This window comes from Eleutherodactylus coqui, chromosome 8, assembly GCF_035609145.1.
Source record: "Eleutherodactylus coqui strain aEleCoq1 chromosome 8, aEleCoq1.hap1, whole genome shotgun sequence".
NCBI lineage: Eukaryota > Metazoa > Chordata > Amphibia > Anura > Eleutherodactylidae > Eleutherodactylus > Eleutherodactylus coqui.
Window position 1 is genome coordinate 60,098,043 of NC_089844.1, and position 27,138 is coordinate 60,125,180.

The following is a 27,138-nucleotide window of genomic DNA, read 5'->3' on the forward strand; positions in this document are numbered from 1 at the left end:
CATATTGTATATGATGGACATCATGCAGACTTTTCTCGAGTTCACGTTGCAACAAACAGTTAAGCTGTTTTGCAGCATGTTCTCAGATATGCTGCAGATTATGTGCAGTTGACATCGCTGATGCATAACGTTCTCAGATATGTTGCAGATTATGTGCAGTTGACATCGCTGATGCATGATATCAGCCTAAACAGTAATTTTTATTTATTGTAAAGCTCTATTAAAAGGGGTATTCCCATTTTAAATGTTATGACATATTCGCAGGTTCATTTCCCATTTCTGGGAGCCAAACTGACCTTGAGTTAAGACCCCCCCCCCAGCTTCCCCAGCCACCCTGGTTGGGAGGACGAAAATAGCCAAGCGTTATGTGCTGCACAGTTTTCATAACTCCCATAGAAGTCAATGGGAATGGGAGTGATGCAAACAGCGTGATACAGCAAAGTACCCTGTTTCCATAGCTCTAGAGCTGCAGGACATAGTAGCTTGCTGTGCCAAGTTGCATAACTCTTGTTGACTTATATGCAGGTTATGAAAATGGCGTAGCTCAGCCGATTTTCAAGGATTATTCCAGTTAGTAACATAGTATGTAAGGCTGAATGAAGACAATGTCCATCTAGTTCAACCTGTTTAACCTCCTTGTTGATCCAGAGGAAGGCAAAAAACCCCAAGAGGCAGCAGCCAATTAGCCCTTTCGGGGGAAAATTCTTTCCCAACTCCCTAATGGCAGTCAGCCTAATCCCTGGATGAAATTAAAAGTTTTCAACCATCGACTATTTAAGTATATTGCATAAGATTTTTTTTTTTAAGTACTAAACATGAACTAAATGAATGACAGACTGATAAAAAGGGAGAGAAGACTGCTTACAGAGAGGAGAGGGAAAGGTGGATAAACTAGACGGCAGAGTTGGAGGGTGCAGGAGAGTTAGATGGGAGGTCACAGACAAGGATGTTGCAGTAGTCTAGGCGGGAGGTGATGAGACATGCAATAGCGTTTTTATTGACTTGAAGTTCAAAGGATTTGGCATTCTGATGTGTGGTATAATTAGGAGTATCGTTATTTGCAGTTTGTGTTTACACAGAGAAATATTATGTACTTAATATTCTATTCATGTGATCCATTACAGGTCCATGTGAGCTGCTTCCAGTTCTAAGGCTGAGCTGAACAAACCACCTCAAGATCCGGTGTCTTGGGGTTGGCTACCCCATGCACATCAATGGTACCATGGCCAGTCCGCACGATCCATTGAGTTGGTCAACTTCTCCAAATCTTATTGTTGATACGATACGAGAAGATAAGGAGTACATAGTGGGATATGGTGATCACACCACATCTGGTCACCATCAGTCTCCGGAGACTCAGGAGAAGTGTGATAACTTGGACAATGCCAACAGCCCAGTCACTGCAGCGGTCCTGACCTCCATCAGTGAGGACTCAAGAGATCAGTTTGAGAATAGTGTCTTGCAGCTGAGGGACCAAGATGAAGTCGAGAATATTGCACCTCCAGGCAGCAGTCACTCAGGAGATGGAGGCAGTAACAGTGGTACCGAAGACATCAAGATACATTTTAGTCGCTCTGGGAGTGGAAATGGAGGATTCTTGGAGGGACTTTTCGGCTGTCTGAGGCCTGTATGGAATATGATAGGAAAGGCGTATTCGACGGATTATAAACTCCAACAGCAAGGTAAAAAATGCAATGGTAAAAATATTCCAATGTTGTAGAAAATTGAGAATTTGTAATGACAAGAAGTAGTGCAGTCCAGCATTTTGTATCTGATATAAAAGTGCCACACACTTATATGCAATACTTATTTCCTCTACCATAACCCTATATACAGTATTCTGCTTTGAGTTCTAGATCGGTGTGGTGCAGATCTGTAATATGGGGCCAATGACTTGCTATGATTTTATACACTTCCTCTATGCGTCACCCCACACTTGACCCTTATATACTTACTGCATGAGTGGAAGTAGACCTCATCTGAACCATTGCGACAGGATGGCTCATTGGGGTGTCTTCATACGTGGTGGAAGATTCTTGCATGGCAAAATCCACATATCTTGCATACGGATTATTTGCTAAGGACGAAATCCACAGCAAGTCTGTAGTAAAAGAAGGTGTCTGTTAGCAGGTTTGCTGACACTCCCTTTAAGGCTGGTGTCATGATACTGTGTTGGATTCATTGTACAGTGGATCCAAACAGAAACTCGTGGTTCCATCTGTGATTCCTTCATTTTTACAACCAGAATAGAAATGCCATTCAAGTTAATAGAACCTCCAATGGTGTCTCTTAATGCCATATATACAGTACCGGTATATTTATACTCCTGTTGATACTGTATATCTTAGGCTTTGTTCACATTGACTTCAAAAGCCTTAGTCACTTTTGGCAATGCTATTTTTGTTGTCAAAAGAAAGGAAAAGCGATGGGACCCAGATGGAACCCGTTATAAGCCAACGGAGCCCCATTTTTTTGCCGATTGCATCCATATAAGAAGTAAGGGTTGTGTGTATATGTTTTTAACCACTTAGGTTATTGGCCATGTTTTTATGCCATAGTAGGGAAGGGGTTGTCAGGTTTTTGGTTCTTTTGACATGTCACATACATATAAGAGCTGCTGTAGAGTACTACAGATATCAGCAGCTCAGGGTCCATATGCAAATGGCTTAGGGGAAGGTTGCAGCTGTATTATAATGCATGCCAAATGTTCAAATAGAGAAACAAATATTGATGTCAGCATCTGCCTGAACCATACCATCCGAGAGTGCGTCAGCAAAATACAAAAATAAGTACCCATTGTGGCATAAATCTGTGTATTTTTCTGATTAGAGAGATGCATTGAAGTTTCTCCATCTTTCCTGATGTCGCTGAGCAGATGGCTGACCCCCTCCCCTCCACTGACTATTGTCTGCAGTAGGACACGGATTATAGCCCTTATTGTTTACTAGCGAGTGAGGAGCTTGTGTGTCAGTCTGTGTCCATGTCTTATAGTCATGGGGGGGGGGGGGGGGAGCCTAGGCTGGAAAGGTGGGAGTAGGGTCAAGGACACAGAAGCTGGTAATATACTCTACTGTCAAGGGGATTCTGCCTGCAATGACAGACATGTGGGTGTTGATCATTAGAGAGGAGGTGAAATATATATATATATAGTTAGCAGCTGTTTGCTACTCCCTAGACAGTAAAAGCATTAAACATCTCTGGATTGGTTGCACTCTAGTATGGTTAGATACCCTTCTGTTCACCCGGTAATTTATAATTAGAGAAGAATATCGGTACTTTTACACAGGCCGATAGTCTCCCAAGTGATCGCTCAAAAGAGTGATTACATGCAACTGTCATCCTGTGTAAACACAGTCGTGACAGAGCAAATGAGTTAGAATCGTTCACTTGTTGGAGTGGCTTGGTTTTTAGCTCACCTAGATAGTAAGCTACCGTCGGCCCATGTAAACAGGCAGTTGTTCATTTATGAATGACTGTCTGTTTACTCTAAATGGAGGCGGGTGGCCGGAAGTGATCTCCAGAATGCTTTGCCTTCATTCAGTGAGCAATAATCATTCGGACGGCTGTCAGGTGCCTATGTGTTTGACAGTCATCCCAAGTAAAAGTACCCTTAGATCTAGATTGGCCAAGTCTGCTCAAAGGACCACTTGGCCATCTAAAGCATATAGAGACCTCCTGAATGTTTAGTGACAGCAGTTGTCCGGGGAGATAAGGATCAGGCAATTGGACTCCAACTCCCTAACCCTGGCAATGGCTTATTTCTCAAGTTGTCTGGCAGCAGCTTTCTCCCCTCTTTGGATTCACAACACATGCATACTTGGGGTTGTTGGCAAGATAAGTAGCTGTTAGCCAAAAGCGCATTCATCTGACAGTTGAATCTAAAATGTATGGGCATCCTTAGACCTTCATTACAGACCATAGCATTATTTTGTACAGTTCCATCCTCTGTTGAAATATCAAAGATGGCCCGTAGACTTATATGTACCTTTCTAATCCTTTCCTTACTTCTCAGACACTTGGGAAGTTCCATTCGAGGAGATTTCGGAGCTGCAGTGGCTGGGCAGTGGGGCACAAGGAGCAGTTTTCCTGGGGAAGTTTCGAGGAGAAGAAGTTGCAATCAAGAAAGTGAGAGAACAAAAAGAGACTGATATTAAGCACCTGAGGAAATTGAAGCACCCCAACATCATTGCTTTCAAGTATGTACTGTGATTACTGCCCATTACATGACTCATTGAGATACCTTTTCAATCCTGTGAATGAATCATCAGTAATAATCCTTTTTAGAACAATGCATTGCTTGTTACAAGCGATTATGATTAAAAAGAAATAAGATTGTCACCATAAAACTTATTTACTAAAAAGAAAAAGAAGAAAAATTAGAAAACGGTCATCACCTTTTTTTTTTCTTGCTTTTTGTACAGCTTGTGTAGAAGACCGCTGCGTATTACAGAGACATAGTATTAACCATATACTTTTCACTGGTGTGTAACAAATTAAGATTCCATCAACATAAATTCTCTGGTCATGTTGAAGTAGGTGTCCCTGCTGTGAAGAAAACCTTAAAGGGTTGTCCCATCTGGACAGTCTTTTCTAGTATTAGGAATTACTGGCAGTCAACTGAATGGTGGGGTACAACCGCTGGAACCTCAGGCAATCCACTGCTATAGCTGGAGGAAGCTGTGGCAGCTACTTAACCCCTTCATGACATGGCCTATTTTGGGCTTAAGGACGCAACAATTTTTGGCGGATTTTCTTCTCCGTTTATCAAAAGCCATAACTTTTTTATTTTTCCGTCGACGCGGCCGTATGAGGGCTTGTGTTTTGCGTGGCGAACTGTAGTTTTTATCAATGCCAATTTTGGGTACATAGACTATATTGTAACAATTTATTTTTTTTTTTTTAATGATAGCAGAGAGAGAAAACGCATCAATTCTGCTATAGATTTTTTTATTTTTTTTTTACACCGTTAATCATGCAGCATAAATGAGACTTTCCATTTTTTCTGCAGACCGGTACGGTTACAACGATACCAAAATTCTAACATTTTTTTTAGGTTTTCCCACTTTTCTGCAATAAAAACCCTTTTTTTTGGAAATCTTTTTTCTATTCTAAATTGCTGCATTCAAAGTCCCGTAACTTTTTTATTTTTTGATGTACAGAGCTCTATGAGGGCTTATTTTTTGCGAGATGAGCTGTAGATTTTATTGGTACCATTTTGGCATACATGCGGCTTTTTTGATCACTTTTATTGCGTTTTTAGTGAGGCAAAACGCTAAAAATGAGCATTTTGCCTCAGTTTTTTAGCTTTTTTTTTTAGCGTTTTTTTCCGTGCACAGTCAAAAGCATGTGCAACTTATTGTACGCATCGTTACGGACGCGACAATACCAAATATGTGGGGTTTTATTTTTTTTTTACCTTTTTTTATGCTAATCTGAGAAAAAGCATAAAAAATGGTTTTTTTACTCTTTTTTTTACATTTTTTTTAATTCATTTTTTAAATCTTTGTTTTTTTTACACTGTTTGTGTCCCTCTGAGGGACTTTAACCACTGCCCTGATGATCGCTGTCATAAGGCATGGCAGAGCTACTGCTCTCCCATGCCTTATCGCTCATACAGCGATCTCAGGCATAGGCAATACAGGACGCCAGTGTCTGGCGTCCTGTTGCCATGGTGACAGGCCGGGCTCTCGCGATGACATCGCGAGTTCCGGCCGGAGACACAGAGGGAGCCGCGCTCCCGCTGTGAACTCTTTCCCTGCCGCGATCTACTTAGATCGCGGCAGGGAAGGGGTTAACAGTGGCGGGCGCATCTCTGATGTCCCCCCGCTGTTGCAGCGAGACGCCGGCTGTGAGTGACAGCCGACTCCCGCTGCGGGATAGCGCTGTATCATATGTGATCCCGCGCTATCTCCAGGACGTAAGTTTACGCCCTGTTGCGGGAAGTACCAGGCTGCCAGGACGTAAACTTACGCCCTGCAGCGGGAATGGGTTAAAGAGAAATATAGTACTAGGATGGATTCACACTGTGTTTGCAGTGTCCGTTTATAACTTGTGCCAGGACAGCTTCCGGCACATAAAACTTAGGCATAAGCCCCATTTGCTCAATGAAGGCTAAAAACTAGATTTTTGTAAGATCTTACCATAATCTCTTTCTCGTCATGTTCATTGGGGGACACAGCTTTGACCCCCCCCCCCCCCCCCCCCACACACACACACTGAGAAAAAGGCTCCTGACGAGGAGCTTCCAACTCGGCATCCACTGTCCAAGAAATGGGTAACTCAGCCTGAACATATGATGTTTCTGGTACGGTAACCCTGCACTGCCACGAAGCGGCGCCAGTGCGAGAAGCCTACCTCGGAAACCCAAGGATCCACTAGTGTTGATGGGAGCACCAGGAGAGAGCAAATGCGCCTGAAGAATGCCACTAGAGAGTGGTAGATTTGCGAATTACAACCGAGCCCATTTGTGACTGGCCTGTCCCAAGGGACTAGTCTTCATTAACACTAGGCCAAGATACCACATGCAGTGAGGTAAGATGCAACAGGACGATAATGACCTTCTTTTGATGACAAAGAAACTTCCACCCAAAAGCGCCTCCTGCTTAGAAGAGAGATAAGTAGACTGGGTGAGCTGGACGTGACATCAGCACCATCAGAAAGAGGGGTGAAACTTAAAAGAGCTGGGGGCCCTCTAGCAGGCGACCTAGTTGAACGTCAGGACATAGCAGAACATTGTGTCCTCCAATGATACAGATGAGAAAGACTGTTCTTTGGACCTTGTTGAGCTGGTATACCTTTTTTGTGCTATATGGGATAGCGCAGTCTGCTGTGCTATTCCATACAGAGGCATCCAGTGAAAAAATATATACTGCGCGGCATACTTTCTTTCACATGGCAATCAATGTGCAACAGAAATCACTGCATACCGTGGCCTCCATTGGAAGCATCCTTTGGAGGTATATGACACCCATTTAAAATAATATGTCAGAGTGACTTAACATTGGGCAATAGTTGTCTGAGTAATCGCTCAAAAGAGCGATTTATGGGTGACCATCGTCCCATGTAAATGCGGGACCCAACGGGGCAAGTGACCGAGAATTGCTCACTTGTTGGAGTCACTTGGTTTTTAGTTCACCTTAAGGCCTCATTCACACAAGCTCTGTCTGCGCATATTAAAGGCGCGCACAGAACACACTTCTATAGGAACCAATGGATTCCTATAGAAGCATTCACATGAACGGTTGTTTGGTCACACTACATTTGCGCACCTAATAAAGATAGGACATGCGACTGCAGGTCACATCTAAGCTCTGTGGTGTGCACAAAGAAAGGACCTGACCTATTTTTGGTGCGTGCTTTACATAGACTCCTATGGGAGCTGAAAAGCACACACCTCGGATCGTGTGAAGGAGCTACTTCAAGTAGAAAAAATTAACCAGTTCATACGGACTTTAGTGCAGTATAGCCACCATCTTTGCCCACAGCGCATGTGTAAACGAGCCTTAAAAACCAAATGACTATTGGCCCGTGTAAACAGGCAGTTGTTCACCTATGAATGGCTTTCGGTGGCTGGAAGAGATCTCCAGTGTGCTCCGTCTCCATTCACTGAGCAACTGTTACTCATACGTGAAAGCACAGGAACACATTAATCATTGGGACGGCTGTTGGGCTCTTAAGCACCCGCCAGTGGTCCCATGTAAAGCCACCCTAATGCATGTTGTAGCTGAGTCCTTCAGAGCAGGTTCTGCCTTGGCATTGACTTTCTCCTCTGGGACACATTCTAGAGATGGCTTCTACCCAAGAATGTTCTTATGCCCTGATATCAGATGTCCCCAACCTTTTATACTTTGTGAACCATATTCAAGTAAAAAATGTTAACATATTCTACGTAATGAAACACAAAATCATGACATTTCTATTGACATTTCAGTTTGAGCACTCTTATTATGCCAATAAGTTATCACCACTCTGGGCATTGAATATGTTGGTAATATTGTTAATGTGAATGTCCCATTATAGCCAATACATATGGCCATAACTTAAGGCTACTATGATAGCAAGCCACACAGCAGGAAGTGGCTCCCAACTTTTTGTAGTTCTGTTTTCTAGCTTTGTTTTTCAGTCTGTGATGCAGTAATGTTTAGCCTGCAGTTCAAAGTACAGGTGTAGAATATACCGTACCATGCAAAGGTTTTAGGCAGATGTGGGGAAAATGCTGTAAAAATACTTTCAAAAATAGAAGTGTTAAAAGTTTTGTTTTTGTCAATTAACAAAATGCAAAGTGAACGAACAAAAGGGAAATCTGAATCACATCAATATTGGGTGTGACCACCCTTTGCCTTCAAAACGGCATCAATTCTTCAAGGTACACTTGCACACATTTCTTGAAGGAACTCGGAAGGGAGGTTGTTCCAGGCATCTTGGTGAACTAACTGCAGATCTTCTGTGGATGTGAACTTAGTCAAATCCTTATGTCTTTTCATGTAATCACAGACAGACTTGATGACGTTGAGATAAGGGCTTTGTGGGGCCATATCATAACTTCTAGGACTCCTTGTAATTCTGAAGACAGTTCTTAATGACTTTGTCTGGATGGTTGGGGGTGTTGTCCTTCTGCAGAATAAATTTGGAGCCAATCAGACTTCTTCTGTTTTTGAAAAAAAATATTGCTTTGCAGCATTTTTTCCATGCCTGCCTAAAACTTTTGCACAGTACTCTAGCTTGGGTGTGAATATTTAGCAATTTTTTTTGGGACATTCATCCTTTTAGTCGTTATTCTGGATCTAAAATATGACAGTACGTTTCATATAACTTGCATGTGACAAAAGTAGAATTGGTAATGAGTTTGATGCTCTTTTTAAACAATCTTTGCTGTTAGCTTGTATTGGCTTTATTCTGAGTTACCGATAGAAACAGCACCTAAATGTGGTAAATATACACAAGAGGTCAGGGCACCCAAAATGTTGCAGTTCCAGTTTCATTCCATTACTGAGCAGTCCTAAGCTCTCACTCACGACCTGAAGGTTGCAGGTTCAATCTCCGCTTGGTTCAGGTAGCTGGCTCAAGGTTGACTCAGCCTTTCATCCTTCTGAGGTCAGTAAAATGAGTGCCCAGCAAGCTGGGTACTCATTTTACTGACTTGGGAAGGCAATGGCAACCCACCCAACTAAAACAGTCTGCCAAAAAAGCTTCACGATGTGATGTCACCCTAGGATTCAGTCATGGCTTGGTGCTTGCACCAGGGGGCTGTACCTTAATGCTCACCCACAATGCTACCATGCTACATTTGAAAATTGCACATTTTTGGGTTTGTTTTTATGTTAAAGAAAACCCTCTCCTATCTCTGGAAACCATTTTCCAAAACCAAAGATTGGGGTCATCTATCGTTGGTTTATGTTTATAGGGGAATCGGTGACTAAGGGATCTGTTTGCACAGCTGTGACATCTCCTTTTGGTTGGCATGCTGTTACGTGGCTATCTCTGGCCAGCAAAATGATATGGCGGTATCTAAGGCTTGCTCTTTAATGCAAGAACTTTGGGGCCATTCAAAAATGGCCAGCACTAGAAGACAGGATGTTACTAGTTTTCTTTTCCATATGTTGAAGACATGTTTCCTGTTTATACTTGACTTGAAAAGTCTCTTGGCCTATGATCTAAGGAATATATATGAGGGCATTCCAACAGCTAATGTTGGGAGAAAAAGCAAGAGCGAGCTAGCTGATCGTTTGTACCTGACAGTGGCGTATTCCCTTTTCTCCATTTCAAGAAATATGCACTTTCACCCAACTCTTACAGTATTCCTAGTGTTTGGCAGTAAGCTTAAGGCCTTAATCACAACAATGCTTAAATCTGATACAGCCTTGTAGGACGTTGAAATTCTGCATTCTAGAATAATGCTGCATATCTGAAAAAAAATATCTGGTATTCTGAAAAGCATTATACCCCAATATTGGACCGCCAGAGTGGGGTCATGTTAGACATTCATATTGTTGCAGTATTTTGGCTTCATACTTTTACGGAATATCACAGAAAATCTGACTGAATGAACATCAATCTATATACCAATCACTTTTGCAAGTCTCTATAAGGGAGGACAATATGGCTGTAACTATTAAAGAGCCATTGTTTCTGGATCTGTTAAAGTGACCTTCCGATCCTGGACAAACAAAGATGGCTGCACTGCTTCTCTGACTACCTGATGCACACTGTGCTTTAGTTTGCATCAATAGTCTAAGACGTTACATGCTGCTTTGATTGGCCAGTGGTGCCCACATGAGCAGTACTGATCAGTTAGAGCAGCATGTAGTGTCCTAGACTATTAATGCATACCAGTGCATACTATGCATCAGAGAAGCAATGCAGCCATTTTTGATTGCCCAAGACCATAGGGTCTCTTTAAGGGAGGAACTATGGCTGCTTATATTTAGTGGGACACTGTATCTGGATCTGTCTGGGGATATTACATTTCTTATATGACCATATTTTATTGTTTTGTCCCATCTGAGAGCTCTCTTGCATGAGTGTTTGCCGTGAGCGCACAGCAGTATGCTAAGATAGTGCAGGTTGCGTTCTTCTTTGCGAGCGCATTATGCGCGCTGTGTAAAGGGCAGCATTGCCAGTAATGTCGTTAGTTTCTGCATATTACCTACGCAGTAAGACACGTTCATGTAAGGGAGCCCTAAAACTGAACTACATATTATAGTATATTTGATTTATTGTACCTGCCCCGTTAAATTTGACATTTGTTATCACCTGGCCCTTTGTGACGATTCCTTTCACCTGCTGTAATTCATCCCACCTGTCATTATTTTTCAGAGTATTCTTCCTTTCCTCCCATCCTGACTTCTTCCTCCCCTTCTTCTCCTGCCTCCCTCACTGCCCACTCAACCTCTTTGCATCTCTTTTTTAACCCGCGGTCACTTGCATTTGCGTAATGCATTTTCCTGCGTCTTGGCACGCTGTCCTTTCTCATAAGCCTTTTGTTTTCCTTCTCCGACTTCTTCTCTCTCTGTTTCCCCCTATCTGATTTTTGCTGTAGGTACAGTAAACAAGCTGTAGCTCATCTTGAGTTCATTTAAGGTGAGGGAGGCTGGTAAGTTAGGACGTTCAGGCGACGCCGTATGCAGATACGCACTGCACCATCATCTCCTCCATCAACCGATGACGGATTTCGCTCAGATCTCAAACACCAAAACGTTTCATCCCAGCCTTCATCCATTCTGCACGTAGATATTAAAATCAGTCAGGAAATATGCAGGTATATAGCTGTAATCCCACTGTTCTGTTCAGGAACAATCAGTTTTGGGCATCTTTCACCAGGTTTATGCTGCTCTGAGGGTGGCATAAACTAGTGACAGAGACCCTGATTAAAGTTTAGGGTCACTTACTATGTTGGGTGTAGTAGGTTTCTTAAAATCCATATGTGCAGTGCAGATGCTGCGTAGTCTGCGGTATTCATGCACTGCAGCTTCTGCAGCCCTCCACGGGCGATTGACAGCTTTCTCCCTGTACTGCGCATAGAAAGAAAGCTGCCAATCATCAACAATGTAGTTAGTGTAGTATACACTGATGTGCCATTTAACATTCCTTGAGCCACAGTGTCACCTATGTAGCAGGAATATGTCATTGAAGGCATTACATTTGCCATGCCCAAATCACATTACGAATTGTTTCAGGCTGATGGTAAGGTTCATGTGTGGTGCAGACCCAATGAAGTCATGGACCCCAGCAGTCAACAAGGCACTGTGCAGGCTTGTGGTCGTTCCATACTGGTGTGGAGTGTGTTCTCATGCCATGGGTGGGGTCAACTGGTCCATCTAAACACGTCATTGACTGGTGTCCGCTACGTTTCATTGCTTGGTGACCATTTACAGCCCTTCATGGACTTCATGTTACCCCCACAATGATGGGATATTCTAGCAGTATAATGCATTGTGCCACCGGGCTCCTTTGAATGGTGTCTCCTGCACATTCATCCGACGAAAACCCAATCGAGCATTTATGGGATGGGGTGAAGAGGTCCTTAGCACCTGAGATCCTGCACCTACAAATATCATGGAGTTGTGGGTAGCTATCCAGACGGAATGGCTCAACATCCCTGTAGACATCATCCATCCACTTCCTGACTTTTGGCACATCAATATAGTATAGTATGTAGGCCACATAGGCTATACCTTAGCATTCACAAGGAAAGCTAAAAGTAATTTTTAACAACTTGATGAAAATGTTCTACTAAAGACATTGTGGTTACTGGTGATTATTTTAATGACTTGGGTAAAACTTCACATGATTTTGCTATGCACTATGAAAACTTAACCAACAGCTTTACTCCTGGCATGCTTAATTAGTTATCATAAGTCAAATGTATGATGTCATTGATTGGTTTGCAGAGGTCTGATGATTGCACGCCATTTATTAACTCCACACAACACTATACGGTCACCGTGATTCCATATTGGAATACCACGTCTTATTTGCTGGGTACTGCATAGAATTACTGCCATGTGTGAGAAGTTCTGTGCTCTCTTTACTAACCTGATCTCCTCTCTACTCTCTTCTGTGCTCCATACAGAGGCGTTTGTACACAGGCTCCATGTTACTGCCTTATCATGGAGTACTGTGCCCATGGACAGCTTTATGAGGTACTCAGGGCCGGAAGAAAGGTCACCCCCCGGCTCCTGGTGGACTGGTCAAGTGGAATCGCTAGCGGCATGAACTACCTCCACCTGCACAAGATAATCCATAGGGATCTCAAATCACCCAAGTACGTTTTAAATCTATCCTGATACAAATATAGAAATTGGCATATGAGCATTAGTAGAAGTATTGTATGAACAATCGGAATTATGTGCTAATTTCAATAATGGTGGCAAACCCTGAGTAACCAGTAATTGTATCCCATACAGTGTCCTAGTGACCCACACAGATACAGTAAAGATTTCGGACTTTGGAACATCCAAAGAACTAAGTGATAAAAGCACCAAGATGTCATTTGCTGGCACTGTGGCATGGATGGCTCCTGAAGTCATCCGCAATGAACCCGTCTCGGAAAAAGTAGACATCTGGTTAGTAGCCACTTTGGGAAATGTACAGTATGTGTGTATCTTTTTTTGTCCTGTCAACTCATGTACCAGTCTTATGTCACAGATTGATATAAATATAACCATATTATTCTAATATAATGGCTTTAACACTGGGGACTCAGAATTATTGGTACACTACAGTATTAAGGGTCCATACGTCCACTCAAGTTGCACAGAGCTGTAATATAGCTCCAGTATACATCTGATTTCATATCGATTCATGCAGAAAAAAAATGCTATATGTTCTATTGGACGCCGTATGACAAAGATCTTGTCCTTGTGAAGTCTTTGTAATGCACAGTCATCAATCAGTGGGACATAGGTTATCTATAGATTCATACGGCCTTGTGGCTGTGCTATAGGGTTTGATTAATAATGTTGCACCATTTGTCTACTGCAGCTTCTACATATCACTGTATATGGACACTGCAATCCAAGTCTTAATAAGAAAATAGTCAATGAAACTGGGCTGATGGCTTCGATTTCAGCTCTTATTTCTTCTGACCTGCTTGTTCTTATCAGCTAATTTATGACCACAACAAAGATAAAACTAAAGGTGCATTTACACGAACAGATGATCGCTCAAAATTCGTCAGAAACTGATAGTTTTGAGCGATCATTTTGCATAGGTACTAATGGGCTAACTTAGCCCTTTAGTACTTCATTGCATGTATTTAGAGAACAGCGGGTGGTCTGTTCTTTAAATACATCACTATTGCTCTCCAGTGGGACCATGGCTGTTAACAGCTGTTAAAGAATGTTATCAGCCGCTATCAGCGCTGCCTGCGGAGAGCACAGTGTGAGGTCCATCTTATCTTATTGTCCTGAGGGACGAGGATTTCATGTGGATCTGAAGTCAGCGATGGACGAAAAGTGTAGGGTAAGTGCACGATGGGCAACACATTTACACACAACGATAATCGCTCAAAAGATGGCTTTTGAGCGATCATCATTGTGTGTAAGGGGGCCTTAAGCCATCATTCCAGCTTCACTAGCAGAACTTCTATTGAAGCTTAGAACTTGTTAACATCTTTGCTTTTGGTTCCGTTTTCCTGCTACATTATGGGAACAGCAAAATGGCATCCACTGGCCGAATGGTTCTGTGTTATGACTATAATGGGTTCCATTATGGTTCTGTCTGGCTTGTAACAAGATGAAATAGAGCTGCAATTTAATGGAAATCAGGGACGGAGGCTCTGATACTGATGTGAACAGTTTGTTTCTCTTCTTCAGCTTCTGCATGTCACTGTAGATAGAAACTGCAGCCTGAGGCTTCTTTCACATGAGCGCATATCGACCGTCTGTTTTCACAGCCGGTCGATATGCGCTGTGATCTGATGCATTGGATTCCAATGCATCAGATCACATGTTGATAGCAGCTGATAACATTGTGTATTTCAGAGACGTAAAAATGCCCGGCCAAGCCAATATAGTGCTGAGCGTTTTTACGTCGGGCCCAAAAGATAGTCCTGCAACTATCTTTTGGAACGGAATACGTTGGCCGCTGCATGGGCTCCTATGGGAGCCCATGGCAGTGGCCATAGGTGGAAGGGAGTTTAGCAGCGTGGCTGCTAAACTCCTTCCCTCTGTTCTCCTCCCCCCTCCCATGCAGGCTCCCCTCTCGTTCTTCCCTGCTCGTTCTGTGCAATGGGAGGGGGCGGGACTGGGGCAGAGCTAAGCACTGGCCCGCCCAGCCTCCTCCCATTCATGGCTATGGACAAAGGGCGGGACATGGGTGGAGCTAAGCATCCGCCATCTCCCTGCCCCTTGTCCATAACCATCAATGAGAGGAGGCAGGCGGACCAGTGCTTAGCTCTGCCACCCACCCCCTCCCATTGCCCAGAACAAGCGGGGAGGAAAGTGAGGTGAGCCTGCGATGGGGAGGGAGGGGAAATGGGCGATGGACTAGTGAGCTCGGCGCATTTGCGCCGGCCTCACCAGGCCATATGAACGGGCGCACAAACGTTTGATTTGTGCGCCCGTTCACCAAATCTTTCTCTCCCAACGTAGCGTATATTGTCCGGCTGTGAAAATGGACGACCGATATGTGCTCGTGGGAAAGAGCCCTAACAGTGCAAACATTTGTATTAAGCCATATTGCAAAAATGATTGTTATCCCAAAATACATACATTTAAAGGGAATCTGTCATATCCGCTAAGTACAATGGTGCTTATAGGACAGTGGCCGAGGATTCTGGGGGTGTACTACTTATACTTATCCAGCTCCCTATTCCTTTGCTGTCGTCCCTGGAAGTCGGTGCTTAGTCTGTGAGTGTGACTCTTTTCTTCAGTAAGTGTGCATACTCCCAAAGAGAACAGTGTGGGTGTGTGCACTGACTTAAGAAAAGAGTCAGACCGAGCCCTGACTTCCAGGGATGACCGCGAGGGACCGGGCACCGGGTAAGTATAAGAAGTACAGCACCTCCCCAAACTCCTATAAGCACTATAACTTACTCTATGGTACTTATTGGAACGTGACCAGTTCTCTTTAAGGGAAATAAAATTGCCTGCCCAAGGTGTCCAAAGCCTTTAAGTAGAAGTTTATTGTGCTCACTGAACTTTAGAAGTAAAACTAGTGAGGCTAATTAGGGGAAGACTAAGTTTAGCTAGTCACACCATAGTCCCATTTAGCTTCATGTTTGGTGTGCTAGTCATAAAAACAGAACAAACCCAGTAGAGCCCGGGCTTTTATCTGTGTGTACAATAACTAATCCATCTTCATTTATTTATCTGTGCTTCGTGATGTTTTATTGTAATAAACTTTGCACTAATGATCTGTCAGGTCTTTTGGGGTTTTGCTGTGGGAGCTGCTGACTGGGGAGATCCCATACAAGGATGTGGATTCATCAGCCATTATCTGGGGTGTAGGAAGCAACAGTCTCCATCTTCCAGTTCCTTCTACATGCCCTGACGGCTTCAAAATCCTCATGAAGCAGACATGGTAAGAGATGTCCCTATTGTCTGACAACTTGATATATATTTTTATATACATAAGAAAATAAATTACTTATCAATACAATTAAATTAATATTTTAAACCATATTCGTAAAACATAATCATGTTTTTGCACATTGTCTTTAAATGAATTATCATACTATATCAAATGTCTAAACATTTATTTGCTCATTTTAACCTAGCTTTAGACTTGGCTTATTGAAAATGAAATAACTTTCAGATTGGTTGGGTTCTCACTAATGATGAGCGAGTATACTCACTAAGGGCAATTGCTCGAGCGAGCATTGCCCTTAGCGAGTACCTGCCCGTTCGAGACAAAAGGTTCGGGTGCCGGCGGTGGGCAGGGAGCTGCGGGGGAGAGCGGGGAGGAATGGAGGGGAGATCTCTCTCTCCCTCTCTCCCCCCTGCTGACTGCCGCTACTCACCGCTCCCCCACGCCGGCACCCGAACCTTTTGTCTCGAGCGGGCGGGTACTCGCTAAGGGCAATGCTCGCTCGAGCAATTGCCCTTAGCGAGTATACTTGCTCATCTCTAGTTCTCACCACTGAGACACCCAATAATCCCAAAAATGGGAGTCTTGTGTCCTTTGTACTCCTTACTGCGGGCTTACTGCACCCTCCGCAGTGAGGAGGAGACACAATGAAGCACTGGTCGCACAAGGATGCTGACACTTTATTTTAAATGGGACTACAGAAAAAGCCAACCAGCGTGCACTTGGGTATTTCTGTCAGTTACTATTGAAATAAAGGGAGCGCCGATCACACGCGCTCTGATAACGATCTAGGCATTTTGACGTCGCTGCAGAGGAAGAAACCACGCTGCAGTGACAGGTAGAGGGGGACCCTGTACTCGAAATCGATAGGGGTCTCAGCGGTGAGATCCCTAAATTATCCCCTATCCTGTGGATAAAAGATAGCTTTCAATCCTGGTACAACCCATTTAATCAAAATTTGAGGGCAATATGGAGGACACAGTGAGATTGTCCAGAAATATGGTAATCCCCGAACCAAAAGCAGCAACTTGTAGAACTTCTGTAAAGCCTCAAACTCTGCTTTGACAGAGTTGTTCACATATCATTACACTGTGAAATTGCTGCTAGTTCCTTATTGCAACATAATAGGATGCTAGGATACTGACACTACTGTTAGGGTTCTCAATAGGATGGCACTACATTAGCATTCTGCACTCTTCATGCTAACAATATAGGAAATCCACCATTGAGCATTATCACTCAATGACCCAGTGCATTGCAGACACTGCAGATACTAAGAACCTTTTACATTAGAGCAGATTTGCTTTTATGAATGTCTGTCTGTAACTTTTCTTACATCAGCTTGGTGTTCATATACACGGGTGGCCTTAGGATAGGTTGGTTATATTGTGCCTTGTGCTATTTTTTCTGTTCTCCAACAACTTTACAGGTGTGACTCTTGTTAATACTAGATCAAAGTTGTGCTAAACTAGTATGAGTATGCTAGAATACTGTATATAACAGACCCCACACCTGGCATTGCAGAAATAATACATTAAAAAGACCATAAAAAGTTACATAAAGTGCTAAAATAATGCCACTACACAGAATTGAGGGTGCAAGGACCTATAAGGGAAGGAGTAAACAATAAAAGGATGCCCAGCACAACAAAGAGAGGGAGGGGGTAGAAGGGGAAGTAGCAAGTAATGAAATGCCAACCACAAATGCCAACTACTCAGCCCACTTAGGAGGACAAAGAGGAAAGGTAATGGAAGATATACAGAGCAAACAGGTCATCAGAGAATAAAAGAGCTGCTAGTTTAGCACATACAGAGAAGATGAAGCGGCTCACCAGCAGGATGCACGGACTTGACCGGAATCAATTGCAGAAGACAGCAAGAAAAGGATCCAGCATCCATGAAATCACGGATTTATTGAGACATTAAAATTCCAACGGGAAAGCCATATAATGGTGCAACAATTTGACACATGTCAACTGTCACAGCAGCTGTTAGTCATAGCCAATGACTAAGAGATGCGGTGACAGCTTGAAACATGTCAGACTGTCCTTCCTGTTGGGAATTTAATATGTCTCAATATAGCCGTGATTTCATGGATGACGGGTTCTTTTCTTGCTGTCTTCTGCTAAAGTTTAGCACATGGGGAGTCCAACAGTTTCGGGCACCCCCTTGTATATCACCTGCCTCTGTATCATCATACAGTGAGGATGCTTCCATGGTCAGCCTTGTTTATACACTTTACTATGTGAAAGTATATCCCCAGTGTACTTCCTAATTGTAATCCCTCTTGTAGCGTGGTCTTTGTGGTCGCTATTATAAATAATAGATAATAAACTTTTATGCAGAAACCGATACCTGTAGTCCTATGTAAAACTACAGATAACATGTTATCCTATAGCAATGCATTGTGCCAAACTCAACATTTCTTATCACTAATATCAAGAAAGAGAACAAGGGTTAGAAGATAAATAAATCCAACGACCTCAACTAGGCTGAAATGTCCAATCCAAATATTTTCTAGTGTATGGCAAAAGTAACCAAATGAGTGAAGGTGGAGATAGCGTTCATGCTATAACTACATGCAGTCTGTTACCGTGTTTCCCCGAAAATAAGACAGTGTCTTATATTAAATTTTGTTCAAAAAGGTTTAACTTTTTTACATGTATAGCTGCCTGGACACTATTTAAATTGGCTTTTTAAATTAACTGTTAGCAGGGCTTAATTTTGGAGTAGGGCTTATATTTCAAGCATCCTCAAAAAGCCTGAAAAATCATTTTGCATCCTCAAAAATTCTGAAAAATCATGCTATGTCTTACATTCAGGGTATGTCTCTTATTTTCAGGGAAACAGGGTAAGAGCAGTCACTGAATACTAATAACAATAGTCATTGTTAAATTGTTACATGAAACCTATCTGGAACTAAAGGGGTATTCCAGTTGTAACTATTTAGCTGCTATCCAGGGGATAACTAGCTGATTGGTAGGGTCTGACTGCTGAGACCCCCACTCATCCCTTAAATGGAGTCGAGTAGGTCCCCTTAAGTAAATGGAGTGGAAATTGCACAATCGCACCACTGCTCCATTCATTTCAATGAGAGCACAGGAAATTGCCGAGTTCAAGCTTGTATGACCTCTGCTGTGTTGATTTGGGAACCGATTGGACCCTGTTCTCAGGATCGGAAGGGATCCCAGCGATCAGGTAGTTAAGAGATAGCTTGTTACAACTGGAATACCTCTTTAAGGCAAGACCCGTATCTATTTCTCACGGTGTAATGGAAATATTTTATACATATTGAGATACCAATACAGCTTCGTCACTCTTTATACCCCAGTTTTTCCTCAGTCATTTTCTGGCTGTGATACCTTCGCCATAACGTATAAAATATTTGAATCATTCATGAAATAAATCTTGAATTAATATCTCAGGTCTATTATACGGCACTGTGGCACCTACATTTATTTACATCATCTATACAGTAATTATCTCGGTTAATCTATTCTGCATCCTAATTTTAATCATTGCTTCTATGTACAGAGACTTTAATTATATGTCTACTTTACATAAATTACATTGGCAGGAGCTTGTACAAAATATATGTATTAATATTGCATGCAGGCTATGCTAATTACTGGAAATGATATGCAGGATGCTATATTGATTTGTGACTGATGTACATGAAATATTTTGTATTTTCATTTTGCTTACATAAAAAAAAGTTAATTAATGTGTTACTGCTATCATACAGATATAGGACAGGCATGCCTTTGGGATATGCCAACCCTTTCAGATTGGTGAGGGTTCAAATACTGGGAGCCCTTCCAATCTTGAGAGAAAAAGGGCCAGAGCCCAGGGACTGTAGCACAGCTCTATTGAAGTGAATGGGCCTGAGCTGCAGTTCCCTGTGCAGCCTACAAGTGCCCTTGTTTAGGGAAAGTAATGAATGGAAGGCCGTTTTGCAGCCACTTCTTTGTCAAGATCCGTGGGGTTCCTGACAGTTGAATCCACACCAATCATAACTGATATATCTAGCTATAAGATATCACTGTGTGATAACTTGTAATGTTTCCTACTGTAAAGTGTTATTAAATATTGTCTAAATTGGCTTCTACCTCATTGTTTGTTTGTTTTTTTGCCTTCCTCTGGATCAACATTGGGGGGTAATAGGCTGAACTGGACGAACATATGTCATTTTTCGGCCTTCCATACTATGTTACTATAAAGGACCGGTAACGTTCTCAGCACATGCAGTATATCAGTTCTTGTGTATGTTGATCCAGGAATATGTTATGAAATAAATTACATTTTTTCTTGTTTTATTTTGTACAATATTGGCCATGGGTCCACCATCAGAATCCCCAAGTGATTGGTTCTTATCATCAGGATTAGCCATGTCATGTTACTGCAGAGAAAATACCCAAAGTCCAAAAATAAGGTTGCAGAAGCGTCTTGAATTTGCAGCGCTGTTTTTTTCTCTTGACGTTGTCAAAGCTTCTGACGCTGTCAAGTGGAATTATTTATGGGCTGTTCTTCATAGGATGGGATTGGTGAGAAATTTGTTGCATGGGTTAGACTGCTCTATTCAATGCCAGGGACAAGAGGGAGGGTAAATGGTCATAGTTCAGGATGGATGGTGTTGGAGAGGAGAACAAGGCAGGGGTGTCCCCTGTCCCCTCTTCTCTTTGCCTTGGCATGGTTTGGAGCCTCTGGATGGTTTGATAAGGCAATAACCCGATATATGTGGATTGCAGTATGAAGAAATTGGGGAATGTGTCTCATTATATGTAGATGAACTGCTATTGTGTACGGTGTATGTGAGAAGATTAGTTAATCTTATTATGTCCATTTTTTGATATATTTGGTAAGATGTTGGGTCTCACTTTTAATTATGGGAAATCTGTAATTCGTCCTTTAGATTAGTGTTTCTCCACTCCAGTCCTCAGGGACCCCAACAGGTCATGTTTTCAGGATATCCTATAGTAAGAACACCTGTAGCAATGTCTGAGGCACCGACAATAATTACATCACCTGTGCAAGACTGAGGAAATCCTGAAAACATGACCTGTTGGGGGTCCGTGAGGACTGGAGTTGAGAAACCCTGCCTTAGATCCCTTGCCGATGGACTATTCATTGGAATAAACGCAACTTCAAATGGTGAAAGAATTCAGATATTTTAGAGTTTTGGTATCGTCTAAACCTCAAGACTTTATTTATGCCAATTTGCTTCCATTAGTATGAAAGATGGAGAATGAGGTCAAGGTCTGGAATCATCCCCCATTGTCGATAATTGGCAGGGGAAATCTTATTAAAATTGTTTTGATACCACAACTCCTTTATATACTTTAAAACTCTCCGGTTTAAAATCCATCACAATATTTTTTTAGACTCCATATGATATTTATGAATTGATTATGGAATAAGAAATCTGCTAGAATTAAATTGGGGACTTTTCAAAGGCATAAACGGTCTGGAGGGTTGACTATTCCAAATGTTTGGATATATTTTTTGGCATTTCAATTGCAACAGTTGAAGGGGTGGAGAGCAAGATATGAGATGGTGTGTGGTTGAATTGTAGATTAGTTTCTAAAATGCCAGGTTGTAGTTCCCCTATAATGGTATGTGAGAAAGGGATGAAGTGAGAAAAAAGGGATCATATCTAGAGATGAGCGAGCGTACTCGCTAAGGCAAACTACTCGAGCGAGTATTGCCTTATTCCAGTACCTGCCCGCTCGTCTCAAAAGATTCGGGTGCCGGCGGGGGAGGAACGGGGGGCGGAGATCTCTCTCTCACTCTCTCCCACCGCTCCCCCCTGCTCACTCCCGCAACTCACTGCTCTCCCCCGCCAGCACCCAAATCTTTTGAGACGAGCGGGCAGGTACTCGCATAAGGCACTACTCGCTCATCTCTAATCATATCCAATTATTTTAAAGATTAAATTATGGAATAAATTTAAGCAGATCTTGCAGCTAGATGGATTTTTCTATTGTCCCCCTCCCTCTGGAAGAACCCTACATTTCCAGAGTTCTTTAAGTTGGAGGGATTTTCACCATGGGAGAAGAGAGGGGTAATCTTTTTGGAAGAGGTAAGTTCTGGGGGTCTTTTCTTTTATAGTTTTGAACACTTTCGAGAGCTTTATGAGGTTCCCCATAGTTATTTTTCCCAGTTCCTTCAGTTACAACACGTTTGCTGCTCGGGTGCGGTCAGTATCTGTGCTTACTGGTCAACACCCTTTGGTGAATTTTCTTGCGTGTTCTGGAGCTCCGAAGGGCGTAATATCCTATTTATATAGACAGATGCGTTCCTACTATTTACAGTAACTCCTAATAAAGGTAAAAGAAAAATGGGAGAAAGATTTGGGTTACATTGGTGAAGATAAATGGGCCGCAGTGCTGTGTAGGATTCCAATGACGTCGCTATCTGAGAGTCAACGAGTATCACAGTTGTATTTGGTGAATAGAGTTTATCGTACTCCATTAAAGTTGTTTAATATGGGTATTAGATTCAACTCGGACTGTCCGAAATGTTATCTAGAGAGTAAAGATTTAATGCAAATGGGCTAGGATTGTGTGAATTTTGAATTGGGTACTGGAGATAATTCAAAAATATATATTGCTGATATTGGTCTTAATCCTAGTACTATATTGGATATTGTTGATGGGCTTGATGAGCATACTCTTTTGGGAATTCATAGGGCATTGTATGATTACTGCCTGTTGGATGCAGCCTATTCCCCTGACAGTATGAGATATTGTTGCAATGATAATAGAGGTTATATGTTTGGAAAGGGGGGTATATCAAAAAAGAGGCTGTTTGATTAAGTTTGTGAAAATTTGGGGAAGATGGTCTGATATATATAATGGATAGTTCATATCGAGTGTTGGTTGCATTAAGGGATTGTAGAAAAGTTGATAGTATTTGGAGGGGGTGAGGGAAAGAGGTATGAAGGGTGGTGAAGAGTAACAAGAAGGAGCCACACACAGTGATCTAGATATGATTACAGTCCCTGCTACGCCAATGTATTTTCACACATAGAAAAAGTAAACATTTTTGAACTAAGCAGATTTTTATTCTGACAAACCTCTCGTTATTAGTTAAAACCCTATTACACGGGCCAATGATGAGCTATAAATGTCTGTAAGAATATTAATTTGCCCGGTCGTCAGCTTGTGCGAATATGCCCTCAATCTGCTGACAAACAACAGAACACTCATTCATTCACTGATTGGATCATTCATGCGGGCATAAAAATACTTGCCTTTCAGCCGCACATCTCACCATGTAAACAGAGAGATAAGTTGCTGACGAAAGCAATCTCGAATGGGACAAAAGAACCTATTAGCAATTGCTCATCCTCATACCAGCAATCCTTGGCTGCTTGTGAACCGCAGAATGAGCACTTATTGATATACTACATTTTTCAGCGCAGCGCTAAATGCTGTACAAAGCTCCCGTTCATTTTAATGGGGCTTTTCACACAAGTGTCAATACACAGCGTTTTTAATGCTGTGCTTTGACAGGCATGCATGTTCTATCTTTGGCCATTTTTGGCTCTGAGTCGCCCATTGAAATGAATGGGCAGTGGTTTCAGCGCTGCCAAAAACGCGCAACAACTTGGTTCCTCGTTTTTGGCAGCACTAAATGCCCTAGCTATACTACCTAGGGGGGAAAAAATCCATACTCACCCAACAGGTGCAGTCGGGGTCCCCGTCGGTGTTCTCCGTAGTTCTGGTCTAGTTGCCGGGCACTTGTCAAGCCGGCAAAGCATCTGTTGCTAGTGACGGGGATTGAATTTTTTTGAGTTTTTTTTGATTGGCTGAGCCGGCTGAGTGACAGCCGGTTCAGCCAATCACAGCCAGCGCTGGATGCATTAATCACAGCCATTCAATGGCTGTGATTGGCTGATCCGGCTGTCACTCAGCCAATCAGAGCAATCTCTTGCTGGAGGCGGGGTCTTCAAAACCTGTCACTAGCAAAAGATCCTCTGTTGGCTTGACAAGTGCCCCGCATCTAGACCAGTACTATGGAGAACACTGACAGGGACTCCGATGGCACCTTCTAGGTGAGTATGGATTTTTTTTTTTCTTTTTCAGCATCCTCGGCCGCATTTTCAGCTGTGCTGAAAACGCAGCCAAAACGCATGCCAGTGCCGCTGAAATCTGGCTCAAACAGTAGTAAGCACAGCGTTGTAAGACGCTGCATTACTGCAAACACCTGTGTGAGGGGGGCCTAAGCCCTGGAGGGGTCATAGGAAATGATATTCTTTGCTATTATGTAATGTAGCAAGTTTTTCTAATCCTGTTCTAAAAAAGAATAGCCTTGTCTTAGAAATAAACATTAGTGATCTGACATGCAGGAATATGAAAGACTTCACGAACGAAGCTGCTCCATTTCATAAAAAGTTTTCACTTGTGTTCTACAGGCAGAGCAAACCCAGGAACCGTCCATCTTTCAGACAGATCCTCATGCACCTGGACATCGCCTCGGCTGACGTCCTGGGGACACCTCAGGAGACCTATTTTAAGTCGCAGGTATGGCAACATTATTTACTATACTCACTTTATTTTCTAGAAAATTGCATTTCACAAGTTTGCAACACTGTAACAAGCATAAGGATCCTTTTTAAAGACTTATTCCCATCTCAGACTTTTATGGCATATGCACAGGAAATGTCATAAAAGCCTAATAGGCAAGGCTCCTGCACCTACCTTGGGCTAGGCTTGACCACCCCCTGAATGCGGCAATCAGAAGAAAGGATATACTTGCGCCATGCTGTTTCCATAACTCCTATAGAAGTCAAAGAGAATTACGTAAACGGTGTAGTATATATAGCAAGCTACCGGTTACATAACTTAGGAGCTGCAGAAACATAGTAACATAACATAGTAAGATAGCATGTAAGGCCAAATGAAGACAATGTCCATCTAGTTCAGCCTGTTATCCTCCTGTGTTGTTGATCCAGAGGAAGGCAAAAAACCCCAAGAGGCAGGAGCCAATTAGCCCTTTTGGGGGGGAAATTCCTTCCCGACTCCCTAATGGCAATCAGACTGTTCCCTGGATCAACCCCTAATAGTTCCTACCTGTCTGTATACCCGGATTAACAATTAACCTAAGATTTATATCCTGTAATATCCTTCCGCTCCAGAAAGACATCAAGTCCCCTTTTAAACTCCTCTATGGATTTTGCCATCACCACATCCTCAGGCAGAGAGTTCCACAGTCTAACTGCTCTTACAGTAAAGAACCCTTTTCTGTGTTGGTGATGAAACCTGATTTCCTCTGAACATAGCGGATGCCCTCTTGTTACCGTCATGGTCCTGGGTGTAAACAGATCATGGGAGAGATCCTTGTATTGTCCCCTCATGTATTTATACATAGTTATTTGATCCCCCCTTAGCCGTCTTTTTTCCAGAGTAAATAATCCCAATTTGGATAGCCTCTCTGGGTATTCCAGTCCCGTCATTCCATGTATTAGTTTAGTTGCCCTTCTTTGAACCCCCTCCAGTACTGTAACATGAACTGTGACCAGAACTGTGCGCAGTATTCCATGTGAGGCCTGACAAGTGCCTTAAATAGTGGGAGGATAATCTTCTTGTCCTTCGCCCCCATACCTCTTTTAATGCACCCCAGCCTAGCTCATAATGCAACGCTGTTACGGAAACCGTGCAGCTCAGCTGCTTTTGTTATCCAAGCCATCCGGCCACCTTGTAATCAGATGGGAATATCCCTTTAAATGCAAGTATTGTAGATCAGGAACAATGAATTATTGTGATCTGGTTTATGATGGCATTCCACACTGCCTAGATCTTATTACAGCATACACACCAGAGAAGTTTTGCAAGAAAGATAATATTGTTCTTCAATATCTGTGCAGTCAGATACTTTGTTGTTAACTATATTTCAGTTCATTATTCAGAAATACTATCATATTATAACCTTTCAACCACCTTAGCTAGTTCAGACAGTCCCTTTGCTTATGATCGCAATAGAAGGGGGTCCCCAGCTCTTAACCACTCTCCGGAACAGGGAGTCATGAAGTCCCACATGGCAGATGTGTTTAAGAAATGTCTGCAAATGCCCCATTCAACTGCATGTGACTTCCAGAAATGTTGCAGAAGTACATTAAGATGTACATAAGGTGACACGTTGGATAGGCTCCGACAGCAGGGAGACGCTGGCAATATACAGTAAGAGAACCCCGACGGACATCCTCTAACATCGGAGCTGTACAGCCTTAAATCATAATGTCTTCAGAGGTCAGACAGTGGATTGGAAAGGGTTAATATAAATGTGTTAGCACATAGGCCCCTTCCTATTAGGGAATCTACAGCATACGATGCCATAGAAGTGCTATTCAACAGTTACCACTGAATGGGAAGGTTTGCACTTGTATATAAAAAAGCTTGTCCCTCTTGTTGATTGGCTTAGGGCGAACACATGACCATCTTATATACAATATGTATAGTCTACAGAAGACTGCATTATAAAATATCATCTAAGGGGTTATAGATGATTATTATGTTGTCTTATTTTCACGAATCGCGTCACCATTGTTCATGGACTATGATTGCTTTGGCAGCTCAGCCTTCGTCAAGTAAATGGGACTCTGAGCTTCAATATTAGACACAACCCATGAACAGATGTTGCCCTGCTTCATGTAAAAAAAGGAGACCGTTTTAATCTTATATTGGACATCCTCTTTAACTAAAAAAAATACCATAAATCTGTAATTTAATCCAGTTTTTCATATCGGTTAGAATGCAATTGTTTTGCATCATTCTTTTTTTGCTTAGCACTGGGGTCCTGGGTTCAAATCCCACCGAAGACAGTATCTGCATGGAGTTCTTATGGGTTTCCTCTGGGTACTCCCCCTGCACTTCAAAAACATAAAAATAGCTGACTATAGTTTGTGAGTCCCAATTGACATGTGATGTCATCAAGTGATGTAAAGCGCTCCGTAATATGCACCCGCTATATAGATAAAGGTGATTATTATTATGAAGGCCATTTTTGGAGCAGCATTCTACATGATTTCTATAAAGATGATGTAGCTTTAGGTGGGGGAACATAGCAATCATTCTGTCTTTGTGTTGTAACAAGCCCCCCGCAGCCCCCA

General features: G+C 42.5%; 1 protein-coding gene and 1 long non-coding RNA gene across 2 annotated transcripts in view; one reads left to right on the plus strand and one right to left on the minus strand.

Annotated features, from left to right (window-relative positions):
- MAP3K13 (mitogen-activated protein kinase kinase kinase 13) overlaps window positions 1-27,138 on the plus strand; it is a 101,800-nt gene that overhangs the window by 59,949 nt on the left and 14,713 nt on the right. Inside the window, exons 2-7 of the mRNA XM_066575684.1 lie at window positions 1,125-1,682; window positions 4,013-4,196; window positions 12,572-12,763; window positions 12,906-13,064; window positions 15,865-16,023; window positions 24,445-24,553. Of these exons, the coding sequence (XP_066431781.1) occupies window positions 1,205-1,682; window positions 4,013-4,196; window positions 12,572-12,763; window positions 12,906-13,064; window positions 15,865-16,023; window positions 24,445-24,553 (1,281 nt within the window). The 5' untranslated portion in view covers window positions 1,125-1,204. The remainder of the gene's footprint in view (window positions 1-1,124; window positions 1,683-4,012; window positions 4,197-12,571; window positions 12,764-12,905; window positions 13,065-15,864; window positions 16,024-24,444; window positions 24,554-27,138) is intronic.
- On the minus strand, window positions 918-24,812 carry LOC136576417 (uncharacterized). The gene is made up of 4 exons (XR_010786365.1): window positions 24,731-24,812; window positions 3,986-4,086; window positions 1,956-2,101; window positions 918-1,625 (listed from the first exon to the last, which is right to left on the minus strand). It is a non-coding gene; the product is annotated as an uncharacterized lncRNA (long non-coding RNA).